The sequence below is a fragment of the Acanthochromis polyacanthus genome, chromosome 5 (assembly GCF_021347895.1).
Source record: "Acanthochromis polyacanthus isolate Apoly-LR-REF ecotype Palm Island chromosome 5, KAUST_Apoly_ChrSc, whole genome shotgun sequence".
Classification (NCBI taxonomy): domain Eukaryota; kingdom Metazoa; phylum Chordata; class Actinopteri; family Pomacentridae; genus Acanthochromis; species Acanthochromis polyacanthus.
Window position 1 is genome coordinate 23,838,486 of NC_067117.1, and position 23,423 is coordinate 23,861,908.

Sequence of the window (23,423 nt, forward strand, 5' to 3'; positions counted from 1 at the left end):
GGAGACTTCCTTTAAAACAGGTTTACCGAAGGTGTTTTTATGTGTAAAACAGATTAGCTTTCTGTTTACGAGCAATGACAGCAGAGAGTGTTTGTAGAGTGTAAGAAAGAAAATGTGGCTTTACAGCAGAGAAAGGTTTGACAGAAGCCATGCAGTGTGTTAGGACAAGCTGTAGAAGATGCCGACACAACACAAGGACAAGCTGATGTTTTCGTAGCCGAACCGTGTCACCAGATTTTAAACACTCGTGTTGAGCAGAATGAATGTGTCTGCTGTTGCTGTGTTTACTGGTTGTTACTGTAGCGAAGCAGCTCGGCTCCCCCTTCCCTTCTCTTCACTTTGTCACTGTTTATGTTTCACTATCTCACCTCTTCTCTGCTTGTGATCTCCCCACACATTTGTTTGTGCAACTTCTCTGCTTGTCATTTGTGCTTTTCCTTTCCCCTCGCGTCCCCCAGCCTCCCCGTCTCCCCCATTTCAGTGTCCCCAGCCCTGTTTCTCCTCACATGCCGCTGTTCCTTTATCTCTCCCCTCTCTTCTTCCTCGCCCTCATCCTCATCCTCGCCTTCTCCTTGTGAATCACACAGCAGAAACGGAGCCGGGTGTCAGCTTGATGAACGAGGTCATGCAGACCCAGCAGACCTTGTTATGCTGAGTCACCATAAGGCCTCTCCCCTCCATCTCTCTTCACATGCACATACAAAGTAGTTTCAGTCAAATCTCGCACGCCGCACGTTTCTCTCCCTGTCATGCAACGCTGACGTCATGTGATTCCTCAGAACTGCCGATAACAGTCCCACTTTATCAGAGCTGGACTTTAATCCCAGCCTGGTAAAGACAGCTTTTGGTTTCACATTTTAAATTACTTTGCACTGGCCCAAGTTAGCATTAAGCAAAAAACACGACTCTAGTTGCATCATAAAATGTGTGCAGAAAACAGAACCACTTCCTAAGTTTGACATATAAAAGCAAAATACTTCCGGGTTTTGGTTAAGATAATACATAAGTAGTTTACATACTTGTGCCTACTTGTGATTATGAGAATCTGCAGGTAAATTTGTCTCTATTTAACTGGACAGCAAGATGCTGTACCAAATAAATAGTTAAATTAGTTACTTTGATATTTTAGATACATGTTTTTTTATTTTAAAAGCTACTCAGACATGCAAATGCAAATAATTAATAAAATTCAAATTTTCAATCCATTTCTGTATGCGTACACAAAATATGCACATTATGTATATGCATTATCACAAACAAAAGCAAAATATGTACATTTTTTGTTTGCATACATAATAATAACTGTGCTACTAAAGTGAACTGATTTTCATTTCTTGAATTAACATTAAATGATGTGGAATAACTACGTCTCTGTACAATAAAACAAATATAACTCTATTACTATTTATCACACTGTATCCTTAAATTTTTGTTTTTCTTGGGACAAGATTTTTCTACATATGTTTGCATACTTTTAGGACATATTGTTCTACTTATGTTTATCTATACATTTTTTGAACTGCTTACATGCTTAAGACTTTGAATGGGAGTAACTGTAAAGTCAAGTTTTTCTGATTTTGAAACAGATTTTTTTGTCATTTAAAAAACTGCAAGCTTTGGACCTTTTCTTGTTGTTTTCTGTTTTTATGTTTCTACCATTAGCCGCTCCAGCAGCATGATTACTGTTGTCCAAACAAACTAGAGAGGCACCATTTACATTTAAAATGATATATGACAGGTATAAGAATCGTAGACGTGTATTTCCATGAGCTGCATTGATCGATGACCATAAATTAAGATTATTTCCGAGCAAATCTTCCCTCATTAAGTGTCTTCCACCTGACCGGCCCTGTCTGTGGAGCCTGTGAGGTCTGTGGGGGAGTTCAGCCCCACTGGGCCTGTGTGGGTCTGGGGAGTGTTGATGCCATTGCGTCAGATAGGCTACAGCTGCATTACTATATTTATACTGGCTCATAAGAAATTGCCAGACCACAGAAACCCATCACGTGCTCTCTCCTGTGGCCTTTTCCTGCACCGACAACCAGTACAGATAACATGGACAGGTCTGGAGAGAGTCAGGTTTAAATACGAAGCAGAGACAGTCAGTGGAAAGGTCTTTCTTTTAATAGAGTGGTTTGTATCAAAGCCTTAAAAGAGCAATCAGTGGAATTTAAAGCTGGGACAACGCCTGGTCAAAGACATAGCTCTATACGGTTCATTTGTAATTGGTGTATTCACATTGCTTGTGTGTTACCCCCAGAACTCTAGGGGCAAGTGGTGCATAAGATACTGTCTGCAAGCAATGGCAACAGCAGCTCATGTGGTCTATCAAGAGTCTCCATACAGCTGGGATGCCTGAGCAGTGATCTGCTGTGATTCAAGGCATTTCAAAGCTGTGATGCCACCAAAGCACAAAGAATGGGACCGTGTTGCTTAACGTGATGTCATGTCGGAGGTTTTCTTTGCCCAAATTACAACAGATGAAGGAGGAAGTGAATTACAAACTTGAAATGTCCAATTCTTTGCCACAGTCTTGAACAAAGGATGAAGAAAAACGAGGAAATAAAAATGAAGAGCTGTTTTAAATACTGAAAAGTTGCCAGTAATCACTTTCAAGGAAGCAAGGATTCAAAGCATTTCTACATGCCTGAAAGATGGCAAAAACCACGGACACAATCATTCGGTTGAGTGCAGAAGAATTCAGCTGGTTCAGCAGGTAAGACCGGGCGCATAGCAGAGCTTTAAACCGATATACTTCTTTCCTCTACATAAACATTCCTTTTTGTCTCTGTGTAGTTGCTGCTTTCACAGTGGCTTAGTGCGGGATGCAGGCAGCAGATTAAAAACAACATGACTTAGTGTAAAAAGATTTATATCTCATTGCAACTAAATTACGAGCAGAGAAGGAACCTGAAGTTTACACAAACACTTGTCATACTCAATTTTCCTGGCCTAAACTGATGTGAAGTGTAAGATGTGTGGAAACTTCTAACATTATATGACGCTGCTAGAATGTGACTTGACTTTACAGTCAGCGCTGTGGAGATGATAAAGGTCGAGATATTTGTGGATCAGCGTGAGTTTTTAAGGCTCCGGCAGACACAAGTGCTTATCAGACAGCAGCTCTGTGTCCTATCAGCTGATGTTAGACTGAAATACACGCCACCCTCACACCTCCAGCTCCTTCTGACACTTCCACTGCGGCTGCCGATAATGAGTCGAGCAAGAGGAGATGGCCTTACACAGGACTGACACTTGTTGTAAAGTTTGTTGAAGGAAATGGGTGGAAAAGCGGGTTTAATGGGCTGATGAGGCAGGAAAAAACAGACAGATTTAAGAACAGCTGGAAAGAAGTGGTGATTATGTGAGTTTCTGTTTCAGCTCCTATTAGTCTTCACTCCCAGTCCTCCCTCCGATCATCCAAGTCTGCTGCTCTGTAATGTGATCTGAGTGTGTCCCACTGAAGCAGAGCCAGGGGACGTCCATCAGAGTTCAACAACGGCCTCATTCCCCCCCCTTCAACATCTGACGACGGCGAGCAGAGCTGAGGCGCCACAGACGCCTGCAGCCTCACATCCTCCCCGCATGTCCATTTCACACCACGCCACACCAGTCTGGCAGCACTGGCATGCACACACACAAATGTTTTCACCCCCAACCAAACACTAGAGCAAGCTTTGCAGAGAGAGAGAGAGAGATAGAGGCTGTTTGTTCTGTGAGGTTCTGCATGTGAGCAGCTAATGTAGCATGGGTAACACCCTGCACGGGGTGAGACAGAGCACAGACAAGAGAGGAGGTGAGAAGGCAAAAAGTGGTAAATTTAAGAGTGAAGTCGGGTCAAAAAGCTGCATCTAAAAGCAGTACAGTAACTAACTAGATATTACACCGCCTGGTAAATGCTTTGACCTTTAGCCACCATATTTGTGTTTGCTGTAAGTGTGTGTTCATAAAATGTTCAGCCCAGAGGAGGGGTGTGTTGGTTCTGTGCCACATTTCCTTATCTCGGGCCAACATGCCCGTACTAACACACAGCGCCTCCACCTCGACCTCAAACCCGGCCGGCCGCTGTTGGAGGGCAGAAAAGAGGAGGGAGTGAGAATAGGAAAGAGAAGGGGGTTGAGGTTAAATTACAACAGGAGCAGCAAATAAATAGAGAGAGAGAGAGAGAGGCCCAGTGTCTGACAGCTACTGACAGCTGAACTTCCTCTCTCAGTGGGGTTTTCATGACCACAAACTGACCTAGTCTCACTCCCAAACACACACACACAGATTGATGCCATTCAGTTTTACGCACAGCAACTGCACAAATCCAAATACCAGTTTTCCCTCTCATAAAGAGTTTGACATTGACTGAGCTGCAGAGCTGTGGAAGAGGAGCCCTCATGTATTGAGTGTTATGTTCTGACTTCAGTGCTCCATCTCAGCTCAGACAACCACAACAGAACCAGTTTGTGTGTTTGCATGTTCAATATGTGTGTGTAAGTGTGTGTGGCCCCTCACTACAGGAGGCAACAGGTGTGTACAAGAGGATTTTTTTTAAAAAACACCTATTTTTCCCTCCTGTTTGACTTCTGAACCTTCGCTGTCACCGCTGGCATACGAGGACAGCTGTGAAAATGGCCTCTTCTTTGCAGCAAGCAAACATTTTATCTGTGTCAAAACCTTAAAAAAGTGGTGTGTTTGTGCCTCTCTTGTAGACAAATGTGTGCCTGTGGTCGACGTTGAACAGCACATGACCTGTAAGTCACTTAAGTGGAAAGCAGCTGCTGATGTCACACACGGGATGGGCCGTTGCTGATAACGGCGCTTCAGACAGGCAACAACAGGGCGGTGGATCAGGGAGTAAATCACATTAGTCACTGAAGTTGATGGTGCAGCTGTTAAATTTGTTGTTTTGTCATGCAGGAAATGTCCTAAATGAAGAGGCTACCTTTATGTTTGCCGTGCGGATTAAGGATGGAGTCATTGGAGGAACATTGCAATAAAAAAAAAAACATTTTTAACACCCGTTTGCAGAGAGTTAGATGAAAACATCCATAGCATTTTTATTTTCATATAGTAAACTTCCACTGGTAGATTAGCTTAGCAATAACAGGGAAACAGCTGTACTGGCTTTATCCAGAGGTAATAAAATCTTCATACCAGCTCTGTTAAAGCTCTTTAATTAACATCATTAGTTCAGTTGCTTGTTTAAGCAATAAAAAGTAATTACATGTAAAAATGACAAGTTGTGGATTTACAGCTCACAAGATGACCTGAACATGTTTCCAACAGAACTTCGTATGATCTGACTGACGTGACACGCAATAACCCTCAAATAAAATATAGATATATGTCCACATTGTTTAATTAGGCTGTTGCAGTTATGTAATTACATTCATGTTTTTGCACAGATGCAAACAAACGGGTTTTTAGTGACCTGCCCATGATGATTTTGTTCCCTTGTTTCCAGTCTTTATGCTGTTCTGCTCATACATTCACTTTTATTATACAGACACGGCAATCTACAAAAAGTGCTGACAGGCAAAAAAACTAATTTTCCCAAAATTGTTGAACTAGTTCTCAGGACCGAACCTGTGTGTGAGAGCCAAATAGGGACCAAATTTGGAGAGGAGATGGAGATTGTGTTGATATAAATTGAAACGTATAATCCCTCCTCTGGGATATTTTTGGCCAGAAGTCGGTCTGTATCTTCTTTCATAACCTTCCTGCACGTGAACAGGCCGAGAACTCCACACACACACACACACACACACACACACACACACACACACACACACACACACACACACACACACACACACACACACACACACACACAGTCACTCATTTTCTCCCATCATTTCTTTTTGGAGGTTTCCTCAAAACCTCTCCTATTTTAGTCTCTTCCGCCAAACATGATTTGCCCTCTTGTGTAAAGAAACAAGCCACTAAGCCCAGTGTTCTCTCCCTCTCTCTCTCATAAAACAGCAAAGCCATGTGTGTTTGTGTGCACGAGTGTCTGTTTCCACGCACCAACAGTTATGTTCCCGATCCTGGAGGGAGTGATCAGTGCAGTGAGGAGGATCGTCCACCCAGATTCACCAGCAGCTCTTTATAAGGACAAGGGAAAAAGGCCCTGCTGACTCTATATTTAGATGGACTTTATTGGACCTCTTGTCTTCGTTTTTTCTATCCCCTCCTCCCCAATGTTGCTGCTGCTGTTAGAAATCTCTCACCAAAAGCCATGTGGGAGGCCGGTCCTCTCCATCACAGCGAGCCTGATAATGATCTGGGTGATAATAACAGAGGAAACGAAAGAGAGATGGGGAGAGGATGGAGGGAGGAGGACAGAGGAGGTGGGTGGTGAGAAAAGCACTTTTTAGTGTCTCCTTCTCTGCTCAACAAGTGTTATCTCCACTGCCGGTGATGTCCTCTCACTGCTCCACAGTCCTCCAGCAGGAAGCCCTATTAGAGTTGTTTGTTTCTCTCCCCCTCCAGTTTACAGAGGCTGCACTAAATCTGTGTGGAAATTTGTGCATAAATATCCATACATAGTCCTCTCATAGGTCCCCTCTACATACCTGTGCTATCAGACCTTATCTCCAAAACATTTCCCAAGAGCTTTGACCTCTGCAGTCCAAATTTACTGCCAATGACAGACTCCTCTAACAAGGCACGCCTGTTATCCACCTATCGCTTCCTTTCTTATCTTAGTTATTGTCTGGTGATTCTAACAAAGTGTTATCAAACACCAAACAGGGTTGTCCAAGCACTCAGGAGAGTTTGCTACTAAGGCAGAGGTGAAGAAGAGGAACAGCTCTGGCCTAGATGAACTTCATTTCAGGGGTGGTCATGGGTCTGGCACGACTTGAGAGAAATAAAAACCTTCAGCAAACAGACCAAAAATTCAGTTTCTCAAAAACAACACATTTTTGTGATTTCCCGTGACTGCAATCAACCCTCATGCTCATCTTCACTCACAGTGTCCTGGTCTCATCAGATGTTATCAGATTTCTAGCAGTTGTGCTTAAATCCTCCAACGCCATAAACAGAATTTCTTATCTTCTTAATGTCAGACTCTTCTCAGAAAGAGTATGTCATAGCGGCTCTTTGATCCACTTAAAGATTGAGATAAATGCTCGTGTCAGCGTGTTGCCACATTCACAGTGATAGGTCTGAATGTTTGGCAGCTAGAATTTAGTCATTTACATTTGAGCTTGCTGACATTTCAGTTCAGTTTTCATTTAAGTAACATCAATTCACAACATAAGTCATCTCAGGGGACCTCACAGGTTGAAAGTGAAGATCTTACAATATTATACTATACACAGAAACCTAACACAAATTGCACAAATTTGTCTGTGAACAGTGGGAAGAAAATGAAATAAAACAACAACTCATTTTTAACACAAAGAAAACCCCAGCAGAACTTCACTGGAGATAAACACCACACAAAAGTACAGCTGGAGATGTTGGGGAATATCATTAAGGTTATACTGTTATTCATTTTAGACAAATTGAAAGTTTAATGAGGTGTTATATGCAGAGCAACAAATGGCAACCCCATGGTGGCACTAGAATTAAAACAATAAAGTGATCGTCAATTTAAATGCATTGAATGGGATGTAAAACATTTTGTGCCAGTCTATATGGTGCGTAGACTGTTGGCTGACTAGACTGGACTTCTGTAATCACTTATTATAAGGGTGTACTAATAATTAACTGAAAAATGTCCAGCTGAGTTCAGACAGGAACCAGCAAGCGTGATCACATTTCTTCAATATTAGCTACTCTTCATTGACTCCTTGTGAAATCAAGACTAGACTTTAAAATCCTTCCCCTCACATGCAAAGCTCCTACTGACCAAGCTTCATCACATCTTAAAGGGGAACTTCGGTTTTTTTCAACCTGGGGTCTGTTTTCATTTGTCATTTCATACATGTGAGTGATGGAGAAATGAATTTTCGACATAGCTCCAGTATTTAGCCAGGCAGGCAGCTTAGCAGATCAGCTAGCGAAAAGTATGGGGCAATGGGGCAACTTGCCCCCCGTGTCAAAGTCCGCCCTAACGTGCTTTTTCCCCACACTGACCAGCTCGGATAGTCTCAATGAGTGTCCCACAACATACTAGAGATGAGAAGTGAACGAAAACCTCCACATTACCTGGCGATTGCTCTTTGTTGTGGTCTGTATCCAAATCTCAGGAAATCGCACGAGAGCTCACGCCAAAACCAGTGTTTTGGCGTGAGCTCTCGTGCGATTTACTGAGATTTGCATTCTGGCGTCCTGAGATTCCACTCCTCCACTACCCATATATATGCTATCATTGCATGTCAGTAATTTTGCATCTTCTCTCTCACATCCTTTGTGTTTTGTCCTCTCTATCTGCTATCCTGTTCTCTGTCCCCTTTACCTTCACCCCAACTGGTTCAAGCAGATGGCTACTCTGCCTGAACCTGGTTCTACTGGAAGTTTCTTTTTGTTAAAGGGGACTGTTTTACTTCCCTCTGTCACTGATGAGCTTCTCAGAGGGGATCTTTGATATTTTTTTGGGTGGGGGTGGGGTTTCTCTCAATAATATATTACTAGAAGGCAGTGGCGGCTGGTGGTGAAGTTTGTTGGGTGGGCTAACAAATGCATACTACCGATTAAATGGTTAACACAGCTGCAAAAGCAACATCACCTATGAAACACACAGTTACATCAATTACAGGCACACTATACTTTTTTAGTGCTCTACATCAACTCTCTCTCTCTCACACACACACACACCACTACAAAACGTGTTCCAACTGCAACGACTGCCCACAGATAGCCTGCTGCAACTGTCTTATTGCCATAGACTGTATATAAAGATGGACGTAGCATCTGGCTCCAAAATTGAAGCCCACCCGGAAGTATCAAAAATTTGCAATATCATGCCGTCCGCTAGGGTTGGCTCCAAAAAGCTTTTCCTCCATAGACCCCAATTCATTTTTGGAAAAAATAAAATTTGACAGACTGATGTTCTACAGCTCAGGATTTTTTTCCCGTTAGTTTTCATGGTCAAAATGAGAGATCAGGTGGCCGATCTTAAAATAAATCAATATTGAATTTTAAATAAATTGTTAAAGTTGGTGGAGCCAGGGGGCGTGGCTATACTTGATTGACAGTCCCATTGACTGGTCCTGCCCCGAGTTGCTCTCCGGTCCAGCCTTTGTGATGACGCTTTTTACGTCACTGGCTCCAAAAAATTCAAAATGGTGACCAGGAAGTAGCAAAATCCGGGCTTCGTTTTCTCAGCATTGAAACCAACGGGTGACGTCACGGTTAGTTCACGCCTGCTTGTTACAACTGTTTGGCGACATGTAGTGCAAAACACACCTTCAGTACAACAGATGACCTCAGCAAAAACAAAGTGTCACAATCCTTTAATTGGTCAATATGGGCCTACCTTATTTGAAAAGAAGCTCACATCGATGGCCGATGTGATCCCAGTCTCTCAACTTCCAGCTTTTCCTCCAAAGACATTGAGGAAAATGGACATGAAAGCAAATAATCCACCTCGTTCATGCTAACGGCCGCCATAGCTTAACCTTTTCTCACTGCATCAAAGGCCTGTGGGCTGACTGAAGCTAGCCCAGACGATCAGTAAATCACGGGGGCGGGACATGTCACCTGTCAATCACTTAAAAGAATGAAATGAATGTAAGCGGGCTGTATCTGCTGAGGCTGTAAAAATAAGCCCATTTAGAGATATTCTATGTTTTTCTTTTGACTGATTGGTGCTGTTGCTACCTTTGTTTTCACCTAAACTTAAAACCATCTGTTGTAAATTATTTAAAAAATAATTTTCTCATCTTTTTTGTGTTGGCCTGGGAGGGCTTAGCCCTGTTAGCCCATTTATACCAGCCGTCCCTGCTAGAAGGTCTTCATGCCTTGAGATAACGTATTGTATGTTGTGAGGTGACACAGTGTATATAAAACAGAAGTTGAATTCAAATTTGAATCACAATGAGGAGATATTTCACAGAATAAGTGGAAACTATTAAAATGTTGGTGGATCAAACATCAGGATTCCTGGCAAATTCCATCCATCCAGCAATTTTTAACCAAAAATGGGAACAGCAGTCAGGAGAAAGATAAAGTCATGAGGTGCAGTCATTCATGACAATCTTTCCAAGAGTTAGTGAGATATTTCAGTCTGGGATAAAGCAGTGAAATGACAGACTCATTGCCATTTGTGGCCACCAGTAACATGACTGAAGCACAACAGCTTTGCCACATATACCTTCATGTGGGGAGTGGTGGTGGACTTTGCAAGATTTGGGCCACATGAAACCTTAAGCAAACATGGGCTGACAATTGAGCCTTTGGTAATTACATTGTTCTCAAGCACTGAGATCTTTCGTTCACTGATATGATTCTTCTTGTTCCCCTAAATAACAAATACTGCCCTTAGAACTTATAAGTTTGGTGTGACGGGGAATGTTGCCTCTAATGTTGTCAGTGTGACTTGTCTGTGGTTGATTGTGCTTCTCTTGTACCAAATAGCCTGGAGGTACTGAGACAGAGTATAAAGAAGTAGCTCAAGAATCTTTATCTGTACCTCACCAATGAGCAAAGTCCAGACAGGCGGGGCTGAACAAGGCATACGAAGCTGATTTGCATATGAGCTGCCAAATTCAGGATTCACACAAGAAAAGCATCAACTGCCATGCAAATAGAAAGCAAATAAGATTCAAACTAGTTAAAAGAGAGGTCAAAATGTGAGAGCAGGGAAGTGTATTGTGCACACAGAACTTGGGACTCTTGCACGACTCTTAACATCCATGCAGTTGTTTGTGCTTCTGACTTTGGGCCGAAAGGTCTGTCCAGTTTTACCACAACAGCAGCAACAGCAGCCCTCTGGGGAAGGACAAACCATGACATCAGAACAGTGGAGAAGCAGCCCTGAAGACAATAGTTCACTGTGCAGGAGAAGGGCCGAGGCGTGGCCAGGCCAGACAGAGGCTCTTCTCAGCGGACCAGCCGGCCTCAGCAGCTGTCTCAACCTCTGTCTGTATCTCTGTCACACACACAATTTCAATTCAGCATGAAAGCTGACATAGCATTAGGACAAAGGATCAACAGATTTATGTTTAAGCCCTTTACCCCTGTGTAACTATCTGTGTGTGTGTGTGTGTGTGTGTGTGTGTGTGTGTGTGTGTGTGTGTGTGTGTGTGTGTGTGTGTGTGTGTGTGTGTGTGTGTGTGTGTGTGTGTGTGTGTGTGTGTCACAGTTCCAGCTCAAGAATGCAGGGACGTAGGTGGAGTAGGAGAACCCCAGAGAAAGAGACATAGTTCGTTTCACAGTGGCAAAACAAAGAGCCAATGGACAGAGAGAAGCCCCTCACTGATCTGGGATGATAGTAGCATAAATAAGTGAGCATGTGTGCACGCGTAAACACACAACACACAGTCTGCCCACATTTACTCTCTATTTGTGTGACATGCAGCATGCCAGAATACTTCAACTTCAAGTTATTTACCCAGACCCTCAAGTGGAGAGTCCTCTTCTTCAAACAGCCGTAAAGGTTTACAGGCCATGACATCAAGGAGCGAAGAAGCTCACCGCGTGGCTGAATTTCGCATGAGGAGAGGAGAGAGTTTTGTGAGCGAGACAGAAGTTAGAGCCTCACCGATCCAGAGAGCCTCACGGCCACCTGGGTTGTCAAAAGGAGTCTGACTGGCCTTTTTGAAAAACTGCTCAACGTGGGATGTGCAAACAGCAGACGAGCATCATTGAGCGTGTATGAGCGGCGTATCAACACAAAACCCACCTGCCCTTCAGTTTAGGTCTAATGACAACAAATGCAACAAAAGCCTGGTGTGATACGCCCAGCCTCGAGGGGCCGCCACACAGCCATCTATTCAGCTTCCATTCACCTGCGAGAAGGACTCAATAGATCCGCATGTTATTAAAAGCATTCATACGCATACGGTGGATGACATTATGAATTTGTGTACACTCAGGGAAACAATGGTGCTGAATGAAACCAAAAATGGTTCTTCACAGTCAAACAATTGAAGAATCACGTTTAGTTCCACAAATAATGTTGTTGTACCTCACAGAATCCCAAAGGTTCCTCGAAAACCATTAAAAAAACTGCCTCAGGCACCAAAAATGGTGCTTCAATGAACTTTGAACCAAAAATAGGTTCTTTCAGAAATCATTTTCAAAATAGTTCATTATGCTCCCTCTTTGATCTATTCTTATAACAGCACTTAATAACTGAGTGATTTTTAAGCAAATAAAGTCAAATGTAAGAGTTTGCAGCATTTCTGGGTCCTTTCCATTATAATAAATTTTTTTTTGGTCAGACAGAGCAGCATATTACAAGATGCTAGCTTTTTGTTTTCTAATGTGTCATGACCCAAATGATTAAGAAAACATTTTGCAGATTGATCAATTCAAAAAATAATTGTCAGTTGCAGCTCAAATTTTATGTTATTACCTGCCACCAAACCAAATAACTCCAATAAAAAGTAAGAATATTTATCACTTTAAAGAACCACATATCTACCCCCTAAATAAAGAGGTTTCTCAAATGGTGATGGTGCTTTAGAGAACCAGAAAGCTAAAAACCATTATTTTCCTGAGTGGAGGACACCCTGCTTACATGATGATAGGTCCATTGTTGGAGACTCCAGACACTGACCATGAACTATTAGTTCTTTTGTTTTCATTAACAGAAAATCTTTTTTTTCTGAAAAGGCGGCAGCTGCATTAATGTGGATTCAGTTTGAATTGAAGACTTTTTTTTTACATTCAAACACCCTAACATGCAAATAAGGAGCCGAAGGGGTTTTGAAGTCAAACTTTTCTTTGTGATGGGCTGCCTAATGGCTGTAAAAGATCCTAAAGCTTACAAAAGATACTTGAATCTAAGGTCTGTGTAATCTTTCCCCTTTAAACTATAAACAAGCAGGCTGACTAGTTACAGTCTCAAGACCCGAAGTATAAATCTGATTGTTGACATGTTGATAAATTCAGTGAGATTTTAACCCAGGACTTTGTGCTGCAGTGTCGAACATCCCTGTGGTACCATATTGTTTTTCTAAGACCTTATTACCCTTTGTAACAACAGAATCAAAACAGTGATGTGACTAATGTAATTATGACTGCCTGATCACTGAAGCTTTGGAAGTGCCAGCAAAATTTCGTTGCAGAAAAGCAATAACAATAAATATTCTTGAATCTTGTATTTAAAGGAAGGTAGTGTCTACAGATACGGACCCTGTAGCATCAACCTTAAAGGAATGTATTCATCTGACATAATGAGCATCCTGATAGCATCCTACCTGTATATTTCAATTTGTAAGCTTTAATGACAAAGCTGCTGGATTTTGAAAGTCAGGTGAAGAATACTTCTTTATGTTTTTTGTTTTATCAATGATGCAGAGGAAAAGTACATCATGGATCAAGGAAAACATCAGAGTTAATGAATTTTGGAATTTCTCACAACCATCCATCCATCCATTCTCTATACACCGCTTTATCCTCACTAGGGTCGCGGGGGTGCTGGAGCCTATCCTAGCTGACTTGAGCAAAGGCAGGGGACACCCTGGACAGGTCGCCAGTCTGTCGCAGGGCTACATATACAGACAAACAATCACACTCACATTCACACCTTCAGACAATTTAGAGTAACCAATTAACCTCAGCATATTTTTGGACTGTGGGAGGAAGCCAGAGAACCCGGAGAAAACCCACACACGCACAGGGAGAACATGCAAACTCCATGCAGAAAGATCCCAGGCCCATCCCGGGACGTGAACCAGGGACCTTCTTGCTGCAAGGCGAAAGTGCTAACCACTTACTTCACTGTGCAGCCTGATTTACAGATATATTATATAAAAAGTTATTTATAAAAAAAAATGATGCCAAAATGTTTTTTGAACCATACTGAATTTATCTGGTTTTGATAGTCAGTTATTGGTTATATGCAGACGCTAATAAAACTAGTAGGTTACATCAACATATAGCTATGGCACTGATTCAGGTTTGACATTATGATGTTCTGGACCTTTGCTTTCATACATTTTCTCAGACTGGACCACTTTGAATTTTAGTTGAATACCCCTGCTCTACTGGATTGCAATTGTTTTTTTGTCACTCAAAAATTAGTGCTTGATTCATTCAACTGATAATGTTGTGGGTCGGTCTGGGCCAAAAATGCCAGAGCTGATTCTTTGCCCCAGTCCACCCCTAGTGACCATGTGATAGTTTGGTCAGAAAGTCTGTCCCTGTGAAATCCCTCTGGATCACTAGCTGCTCAGTCACTCTATAGGATGAACGGAGTGACCCTCAACCACAGCTGCACAGTCTTCTGCTTTATCCTGGGATCAGCATCAGTGAGGACATCTTCAAGCAAACACATAACACAATGACACATGTTCAGGCAATGCCAGCCCCTCAGCTTTGTAAAATCTGCCTGTCTGGTCAGTCAAAAGGCAATGACTGCCATCTAGTGGTGCCTCGGGACAAAGGCGAGCTTCCTAGTTACAGAAAGAGACAATAGTATCCTTGTTTTCAAAGAAACACAAAAATGAGTCATTACTAAAACAAACACTTTTATCCATGCTCCAGATGTGGCTTGTGAGTGAAAAGCTGCTCGATAACAGGAATTACTGGAAAATACAGTTCCTGTAAAAATATTCACCTTCCTTGGAAGTTTTCCCCTTCATTGCGTTTTAACATTGAATCATGGTCAATATAAAATGGATTTTTAACATAAATTTACAAAATAGGACACTTTTATGTTAAAATGAAAGCCAATTTTTACAAAGCAATGTCAATTAAATAAAACTCTAAAAGTTAAAATAAGCAACTGCATAAGTTTTCAGCTCCTTCAGGTTGGTATTTAGTAGGTTTTCCTTATTTTTTTACAGCATTAATCTGTGCAGATCGGTCTTAATCAGCCTTGCACATCTGGACACTGCAATCAGTCAGACTGAGGTCACAGCTCTCTTGCAGATTTCTTCAGATTGTCCTCCAGGATTTTCCTATACTTTTTATACAATTTACTAATCACCTTTTCAGTCATCACACATCCAGCAATGCCTTCATCATGGTTCTTCTCTGAAATGAGAAGCTGACATTTTAGTGCAACATTAGTCTGCATGATGACCAGAATTATGTCTGCTGTGGCCTCATGCTCAGGGAAAAGCACGTCTGCCTGCCAGCGCACACATGGAAAATGCACAATAAGCCCGTTAAAAGCGCAGCAGAACAAATGTCAACAAATCTGCCATTTGAATAAGCAACAACAGTCTGTTTCTGTTGTGTGAGTTGGTCTCATTGTTTGTTTTATACACATACAGAAACGGTCCTGAAGTGGTATTGATTTATTCCAACAGTTATTTTTCTCATAGCATTACAATGGTAAACAAAGTAAAAAGAAACATAAACATTCAACTGACAAAGAAAGAAAATTCAAAAAAGGTGTAAAAAGTCGGATGTATACTGAATGTTACTGATCTAATGAGTTTTCTGCTGATGGCATAAAAACTACTACAGATATATCCCTACACAAATCATGCAGGCCTGCAGTAAACTGCATCTTACATCATTATGGAGACAGTTTTTCACGGACCATGCGACAGCTGTTCTAATCGGTGCCAGTTTGTGGGGGAGAAAATGCTTCTTCCAACATTTTTTTCTGGGTGAAAACAAACCCACACAAACTGTTGCTTCCTCTATCCATCCAGTAACTTGAGGATGCTCTCCCTCTCCTTTAGTGCTTTCCAAGCCTGGTCTTTCTCCTTCTTAGTTGGAGTGCGTTTCTTCTGTCTGGCTGCCATGATTCGCCGGAATCCTTCCATCACCTCGTTATCAGACACTCTGACTCTCTGCCTTAATTCCTGCTTGCGCATCTCTTCTTTTGCCAACCTGTGAGACAACAAACAAAGTGTTTCACATCATCAGCTTCTCATGGGGCTTTAATACACTTACAGTTAACTTAGGCGGTAAAAGGAAACACCCCCGGCCTTTATCTCACCGGAGCAGCTCCTGCTTTCTGGATCTGTTGTGAGCACTCAAGGCTTTGAGTTCTGCTTGTCTCTTCTGCAGCTCTGCAAGAACCTCGTCCTCAGAGTCTCCTCCTTGTCCAGGTCGCTCCTCAGAATCCAGCAGCCCCTGAGCTACCAGCTCCTCTTTGATTCGCGCTTCCAAGGAACGTGTATGAGGAACACTGGAGAGGTGAAGGAAAGACTGAAGAAGTTATATATGTGAGTGCAGAACAGCAACTTCACACATAAATAACCCTACATTAAAATTCTGAATGACTTAATCTCACAACTAAATGAGAGCCTCTGTCAAAATAGTTTCACCACCAGTGTGTGTCTGGGGGTCAACGGATTCTGTATTATCATATTATATTACACATTTTAGGATCAGAACCAGCATCTATCAGTCTTAAAAAGGAAAGCATCTCCAATTTTCAAATGTCCCCATCTTAAATTTTGCTATAATTTTGCCCCTCAAAATGTGAGAAATGGAAGCAAACAAACATATCTGTATGTGCATAAATAACCGTGTATCCATGCATAGACACTATTTCACACATCCAAGTCCTTTCCAGACATAATACTGCTGAAGTGACGGCATTCACTTCTACTTCAATGCTCCTCATGGCTTCATTCAGACAAACTCTCCACAATGACATGAGTGAGCAACCTTATGGATGCCATATACGACATATAATACACAGCAATACACTAATTAACACAAGATTATATCTAAACTAATATAAAATACATTTAATGGTCCAAAAACGAAATAGCTTAGCGTATTTATGATTTCTTAATCCTTCATATTTATGTCCATGTGTGTACTGTTGTGGCACCGTTATTCCCTCTCTGCTGGCTTTACTATGCCCAGTAGCTTTTGAATAGATCATTTACCTATGTTTGTGTACTCTGGGTGAATTGCTCTCAGCAGTGGAGCTTCACAAATTATTACCAATCAAACAGTCCAGAAAGTCATATGCTGTATATATGGTCATTACGAACAAACTCAGAAATCCTGAATTGTGGCTTTAGGATACTTGAAATGTCAGTTTCATAAAGAATTATTTCTAAACAAATTAATAGCCAGCTGAGAATTTACAATTTAAACACCTGAGTCCTTACCTGAAATGTTGATGGTAAAAAGGAATTATGTGTCAGATTTTCAGTTCAGATAAGAAAACCACAGGGAAAAAGTGAGGGAGAGAAATGTTTTGTTATTCCTGAACGCAAAATCAACTTGAGCTCTCTGTGCTTAAATATGGAAAAAGTCTTTCCTAAATCACTTCACACGGAGTACACAGGTTGTAGCTGTCTGTTAATGTGACGGCATGATACGGAAACGTCACTCGGTCTGACCGTGTGAGATTGGAGCCGCAACTTCTACGAGAAAGCTACCAGGGTGATCATTAGAGATGGAGTCTACATGCTCAGATGCTGTCAGATTAACAGAATGAAGAGCATCTCTGGGCACACGTTTAAAAGATCCATGTTGAGTGAATTTATGTCTACTTTTGGGAATCATAGCTGCAGACCTGTGTGCTACAAATGACAGTGACTGACCCATGATAGCAGCCTGCTTTTAAATGACCAAACACAGATTGAACATTATTATCCCGTGTCATACACTAGTGTTTATGTAGGAGAGGAATTTGAGTTAGAAAAATGTTGGTGATCTTATGTGGAGAACTGATGTTAGTGCATCTAATATCTCATACATTTATTTGATGTTGCAAAGACGATACCTAAAAGCTTTTCCTTGACTGCGAGGAGAAGTCCCAGCACCGTCATTAGCATCCTTTCCTGAAATGTCTGGAATAGGAGAATCCTCCATGGGGGATATAATGTTCTCCTGAAAGAAAACAGAAAAAAAAAACTAGCTCAACAAATTGTGGTCATGTTTTAATGTTCACACAACATTTCAACAATATATACATGAACATCTCAGATGCCACCTCTGAATTATTTGTAATTTCAAAAGCCATTATGCATGTTGGGAGATTTCTAGTAAAGCTGGATCACCAAAATATGAAGTCTAACCTCTACAAGGGCCTGCAGTAGACGCTGCGTGAGGGGACCAAAGGGACAGCCGTCTTCTGGAGAGTCATGCTGGGATTCTGACTTTTTCAGCAGCGAGTCCACATCTAAGGTAGTTTTACGTAAAGATGCGCGTTAAGATTAATGCATGTCTGTGCAACAGCTAGTCCATGTACAGCCATTTTAAGTGCACGCTGTAACCTTCTCTCACCTTTTGCATCCAGTTCAGACAGCGGCCCTCCCATGAGGTTCTTCTTCTTGTCGTTGGCTCGCGCTCCTTCCCTCTGTTCCTCCAGCAGATCCTCCTGAGCCCATCGCTGAGAGTAGTGCTTCCCCAGTGCTGGAATCTACAGATAACACAATCTGCAACTATAGATCAATGCACATCAAAACGGCAGGAATATAGTTGTTGTACTGAGTGAAGTTATTTGTAAAACCAGCAACAGGTGTGTGAATTTTTGTGTCATACTTTGAAATGCTCAGCTTCATCGTCAGAAGGTTTCAGAAGCTCCTCTAGCAACCGGATCTCCTCATTTGTGATATCAGCACAATATGGTTCAACTGACGCCCAGAATCTGAAAATCAAAACATACATTTGATTTTGTCTTTTTTTTTTACTGCAGTACACAGATGTTTAAAACAGAAACATAACTGAGAAAAGCCAAATATAACTGATGATTGATATTATGCAGAGCTGCTGACCTGTTGGGAGCATCATTTTTAGGAGTGCGTGGAATGTCTTGGGGATCATCTGTAAATTCATATTCTTGAACTTTTGGCTGCAGGTTTTTGGATTTGGGTCTCCCAGGACCTGGTCCTGGCCCGTGACCTCCTTTGCCATCCAATTTCTGCTTCTTTGGTTTGTGGCGAGGTGTGGCAGCGGGGTCTGGTTCTTTTCCCATTTTCAGGAAGCGTTTATCTCCCTTCTTGTCCTGCCAGTCTGTGAGGATCTAAGATGCAGCAAAAAAGAATGGAGGCAGCATAAAGAGTAGAAAATGGGTGTTAGGAAATGTGGCTACATTTAAGTAAGTTATGGTGAAAGTCTGATTTCAACATAAATCCTACAGTAGGATCCTACCTGTCGCTGCTCCTCCAGGGCTCGGAGGCGGCGGCTGGCTGAGGACAGGAGGGTCTCCAGCTCCAGCTGCAGGGTATCCAGCTCTTCTATGCCGATCCCATCGTCCTCTGAACGTCCCAGGACAGCAGTGTAACGGGGACATACCTTGACATGCTCTACAGGTTTGAAGTCGTAATATTTCAGTGGGGGGCAGTCCTTCAGCTCACTCATGATGCTGTGCAGCAGGAACCTGGCAGTGTCTGATTAAACTGTGACAAAGAAATGGACAGTGTGGTTGATGAATCCATCGTAAAACTCAATCATCTTCAGTAAAAAAAAAAAAAAAAAAAAAAAAAAAAGGCGACTGCATTTCTCTTTTTGATCTTTAAAGAGTTTGACCTCTCATTCAAGAGACTGACGAGATGAATCGTCTGCAACAATTGAAAACAGAAGTCCAGTTGCTTTTTACTTAAGTCCTGTGAATTAATATGACCAGGATTATTAAGAATCTACACAGACAGCTATTAAACTCACACACAGTGGAGTCCTGCTCTGTTTTTCCATCCATCCTTTAATACAAACACAAACACCTAAATAAACGGCTGCTTTATCGAGCAGCAGCCCGCTGGGCCCAAAACTGCCTCAAGTTACTCTGAAATTTAAACAATGGCCGCTTGTGCATTCGCGCTTTGAACACGGACATTTTACACGAGTGTGTTTGAAAACCACTAGAGCTGAAATGTGCAAACGCAGAGCACAGACGTAAATATTTGAATGTTTAAGAGGAACGAAAATTACCTTCAGTGAATGGCGTCCATGTTGGAAACAACCATTGTGATAACAGGAGTGTCTAAAACTATTTCTAATTAAATTATGGTTTATTTTAAACAAAGTAATACATTTAAGACCTAAATTAAAATTATTACGATGGTACAAAAATAAATCGAGTATTTAAGTCATAGCAGCTAGCAAAACAAACGCGACGAGTTTTAAATACAGACTCGATGCTACATTGGTATCATCGGAGCAAACCATTTTCTGTCAAGGCACGTTAAAACAAATAGTCTGCCGTTAAACTTGTATTTTAAGAGGCAAAAATGGCACGAATGTATTATAAAGTTATTATTGTACATAAATTACTTTAAACATTTTCAGAAAAGTTTAAAACAAGTCTGAGGCTGAGCAACATGTCTCCTATTCACGCAACAGAATGGGCGCACCTTAGGGTGTGCTCGTTTTTTTTTTGTAACACTCAACCTGGGCGGAGTAATAAACGCAAACAGCAAGATCACTCTGAGCGACGCTTCCTCAGGAGAACAGTTAAGACAGAACAAACGCACCCTAGCTTGACTTGACTATGTAGGATTTACGGAAGAGTCGTCCCAGGCGTGGCTGAGGAACTTCCGTCTTTTACAGCGCAAAAATGGTAAGTCTCCTGCGCTAAATCTATCGTTTTATTTTATAATTTAGCCACGTATCCCTGCTAACTACGGCTATATTCAAGGCGAGGTTAGCTAGCTAGCTCCCTGTTGCTGGTAGACGGGGTTTCTGGTTGGCTGCAGTGAAATGAGAGGACGGGCATCCTTGATACGGTTTGCAGAAAGTAGAGTGACTGAGCTGAACTGTCTTTTCCTCTCGGCCGCTTTTTCCTCCTCGTTACTGTGGCTGTTAGCTCTCTCGTATCTTTAACATTAGACGGTGGAAAAGCAGCGTTTGTCTGTAGCACAGACAGACATGATGCTAGATGTGAATTATTTGGCTGCAATCTCGGTCACCTGAAAGCATAACAACCTCTAATTAAATCCAAATCATTCATATATGTCTGAAATATACGTCTAGCTAAATTGCATTTGATTGGTGCTTGTATTTTTCTTCCTAAAATGACTGGTAATGGCTTTTTCCAAAGTGAAAAGTGGGCAAACTGATATTCAGCCACTGCATCCCTGCACACAGCTCATTTTGGACACTGATCAAACCTGAGCTCATAGACTGACCCTGCAGGCTGATTCACCACACAAGACAGGACTGGGAGGATCAATTTGCATGTTCTCTGACCTAAATACCAAATAATGTCATCCAGCAAGACCTTCCCCGCAAAATCTTCCACCCAGGCATTGATTTCATTCATTTTGTCCCCAGACAGCGACTCTGCGCCCCTACTTAAACGCTGTGAGGGCCACTCTGCAGGCAGCCCTCTGTCTGGAGAACTTCTCCTCTCAGGTGGTGGAGCGTCACAACAAGCCAGAGGTGGAGGTCAGGTATGTTGTAGAGCGTTGATTCTCACTATTCCCCCCCGCTTTGCCTCTCAGTGTTTCTCCTGCCCTTAGGGTCTATGTAGATCATCTGCTGCTGTCACACAAGTTTGGACTTGCGTTAGAAAATCTAGGAGGGAGGAAAAATGACAGCATGCTTGGGCAAGGCTCTAAAATTATTCAACAGGGGCTTGTCACAGCCTGTGTAAAGGTAACTACAACCACTAGGGATCTGTGTTGGAGACTGAGAAGGCCTGTTTTTGTTGCCATTACAGAAGCAGTAAGGAGCTTCTACTTCAGCCGGTGGTGATCAGCCGCAATGACAAGGAGAAGGTTCTCATTGAGGGATCCATCAACTCTGTCAGAGTCAGCATTGCTGTCAAGCAGGTAATTAAAACCAGCGTGATTTTGGCATTTTTTTAACTGTTCGTAATTATCTTTCACACTCTAATGTGCTTTTTTTTTTTTTAAAAAAAACTTCTGCTATAATCGACTGTAGGCTGATGAGATCGAGAAGATCCTTTGCCACAAGTTCATGCGCTTCATGATGATGAGAGCAGAGAACTTCTTCATTCTGAGGAGGAAACCAGTAGAGGTAAGGTATGGAGGAGAAGGAGGGTTAATCTGGGATGTATGCAAGACAATAAAAGCAGTGAGCGACAGAAGAGGAATTCACATACAGCGTCTGTATGATGGGAACGAGTTAAGATATAAAAAGAGGAACTGTGTAAACTCTTTAAATAGCTTACGTCATGTTCATGCTCAGATGTAGAAATAGCACAGAAATATCTCATACATCAGTAATTACGACATCTGTTTTCATTGAATGCAGTTAGTGATCTTTTTTGTTGTTCTGACCAGTGTCTTTGATTTCTTTCTTTCTTTCTCATTCCTTCTCTTCTGATTTCAGGGTTATGATATTAGCTTCTTGATTACCAACTTCCACACGGAGCAGATGTACAAACACAAGCTGGTGGACTTCGTCATTCACTTCATGGAGGAGATCGACAAGGAGATCAGCGAGATGAAACTGTCTGTCAACGCCAGGGCTCGTATTGTTGCTGAAGAATTCCTCAAGAACGTAAGTGACTTCTTCTCTGCTCTTACGGCTCAAATCTTGATCTTATTTGTTGTTGTTTTTGTTTTTTTATTAATGCATTTAAAGTCAGACTCGTGACTGTAATTTAATTATGTGCCAGCGTTCTGCAAAACAACAGAAAGATGGAGTCTAATTAGATCTTGTCTTCTCTGCAGTTCTGATGACAGTGTTGTCCTCGGTCCGTACAAGCCTGGGAACACTCAAAGAGCCAATCGGCACGAGGGAGGAGAAGTAAAGGAGTAAACAGCCAATCAGCGAGGAGATGAGATGAACGTGACCAATGTGGCAATGACAGCCTTTGCACCCGTCTGGATTATTTCCCTGTACTCATGAATATCAATTACTGTATATAATGAAATATTTACCAGTTTCATTTTCAGCCACTTAGAACAAATCCCCAAACAAAGGCGGGTCCTTAAAGTATTAATCAAGTTGATAGCCATGAATACAGGGGCATCAAGGACGTGTTGTTGCAAGTAAAAACAACCAGGTTTTTGTATTTTGTGTATGTGAGTCTGTATGTTCTGTCACTGCTGTTGCAAATTTGTCTCCAAAATTTCTCTGTTCAGGACATACATGTTTGAGGAAGTAGTCTGTGTGGCATTCATTCACGTGGAGATGTCTGTAAATGGGAAAAAAAAATCACCATTACCCCACAGTGAGAGACAATAAAGTCTGTTGTTTGTACCTTCTAGTGGTCATATTTGAAAACTGTCATTTATGGTTTGCTGCTGCTATAAATGGATCACTTCTGCTTCGAGGAAGTTGTCTTTAGTTAGCACTTCGGCCACATTTCACCGTACGCACAGTTGCTGTGTTATTTCAGCTGGGAGGAAGGGGAAGTGCTGCAGACAGAGCAGGTTTTTGGAGCAGCGTTTGTTCTCATTTAAATCTTTGTGATTCAAATTGCATCCCATCAGTGTCTTCCACATTCTCCAAAAAATACTACAGCTTGAACAGTTAGTTGA

General features: G+C 41.9%; 2 protein-coding genes across 2 annotated transcripts; one reads left to right on the forward strand and one right to left on the reverse strand.

Annotated features, from left to right (window-relative positions):
• Positions 1-15,335: 15,335 nt before the first annotated feature.
• tada3l (transcriptional adaptor 3 (NGG1 homolog, yeast)-like) lies at positions 15,336-20,024 on the reverse strand. The gene is made up of 9 exons (XM_022189426.2): positions 19,903-20,024; positions 19,126-19,373; positions 18,750-18,997; positions 18,517-18,622; positions 18,259-18,394; positions 18,051-18,154; positions 17,756-17,862; positions 16,004-16,195; positions 15,336-15,894 (listed from the first exon to the last, which is right to left on the reverse strand). The coding sequence occupies exons 2-9, from the start codon at positions 19,333-19,335 to the stop codon at positions 15,702-15,704; spliced, it is 1,296 nt and encodes a 431-aa protein (XP_022045118.1). The 5' UTR covers positions 19,336-19,373; positions 19,903-20,024; the 3' UTR covers positions 15,336-15,701.
• A 344-nt stretch (positions 20,025-20,368) lies between these two features.
• arpc4l (actin related protein 2/3 complex, subunit 4, like) lies at positions 20,369-23,142 on the forward strand. The gene is made up of 6 exons (XM_022189437.2): positions 20,369-20,530; positions 21,244-21,362; positions 21,632-21,743; positions 21,856-21,951; positions 22,267-22,437; positions 22,611-23,142. Exons 1-6 carry the CDS (start codon positions 20,528-20,530, stop codon positions 22,614-22,616), a joined length of 507 nt encoding a protein of 168 aa, XP_022045129.1. The 5' UTR covers positions 20,369-20,527; the 3' UTR covers positions 22,617-23,142.
• The last annotated feature ends 281 nt before the right edge of the window (positions 23,143-23,423 follow it).

Excerpts from the sequence above, each read along its gene's own strand:
- tada3l (XM_022189426.2), bottom strand. The coding sequence starts at position 19,335 with ATGAGTGAGCTGAAGGACTGCCCCCCACTGAAATATTACGACTTCAAA. Across the intron at positions 18,998-19,125 it reads CCCTGGAGGAGCAGCGACAG|ATCCTCACAGACTGGCAGGA; the intron begins GTAGGATCCTAC and ends GCTGCATCTTAG. Across the intron at positions 16,196-17,755 it reads AGTCAAGGAAAAGCTTTTAG|TGTTCCTCATACACGTTCCT; the intron begins GTATCGTCTTTG and ends TCACCTCTCCAG.
- arpc4l (XM_022189437.2), top strand. Across the intron at positions 21,744-21,855 it reads TCAGCATTGCTGTCAAGCAG|GCTGATGAGATCGAGAAGAT; the intron begins GTAATTAAAACC and ends AATCGACTGTAG. Across the intron at positions 21,952-22,266 it reads TGAGGAGGAAACCAGTAGAG|GGTTATGATATTAGCTTCTT; the intron begins GTAAGGTATGGA and ends TTCTGATTTCAG.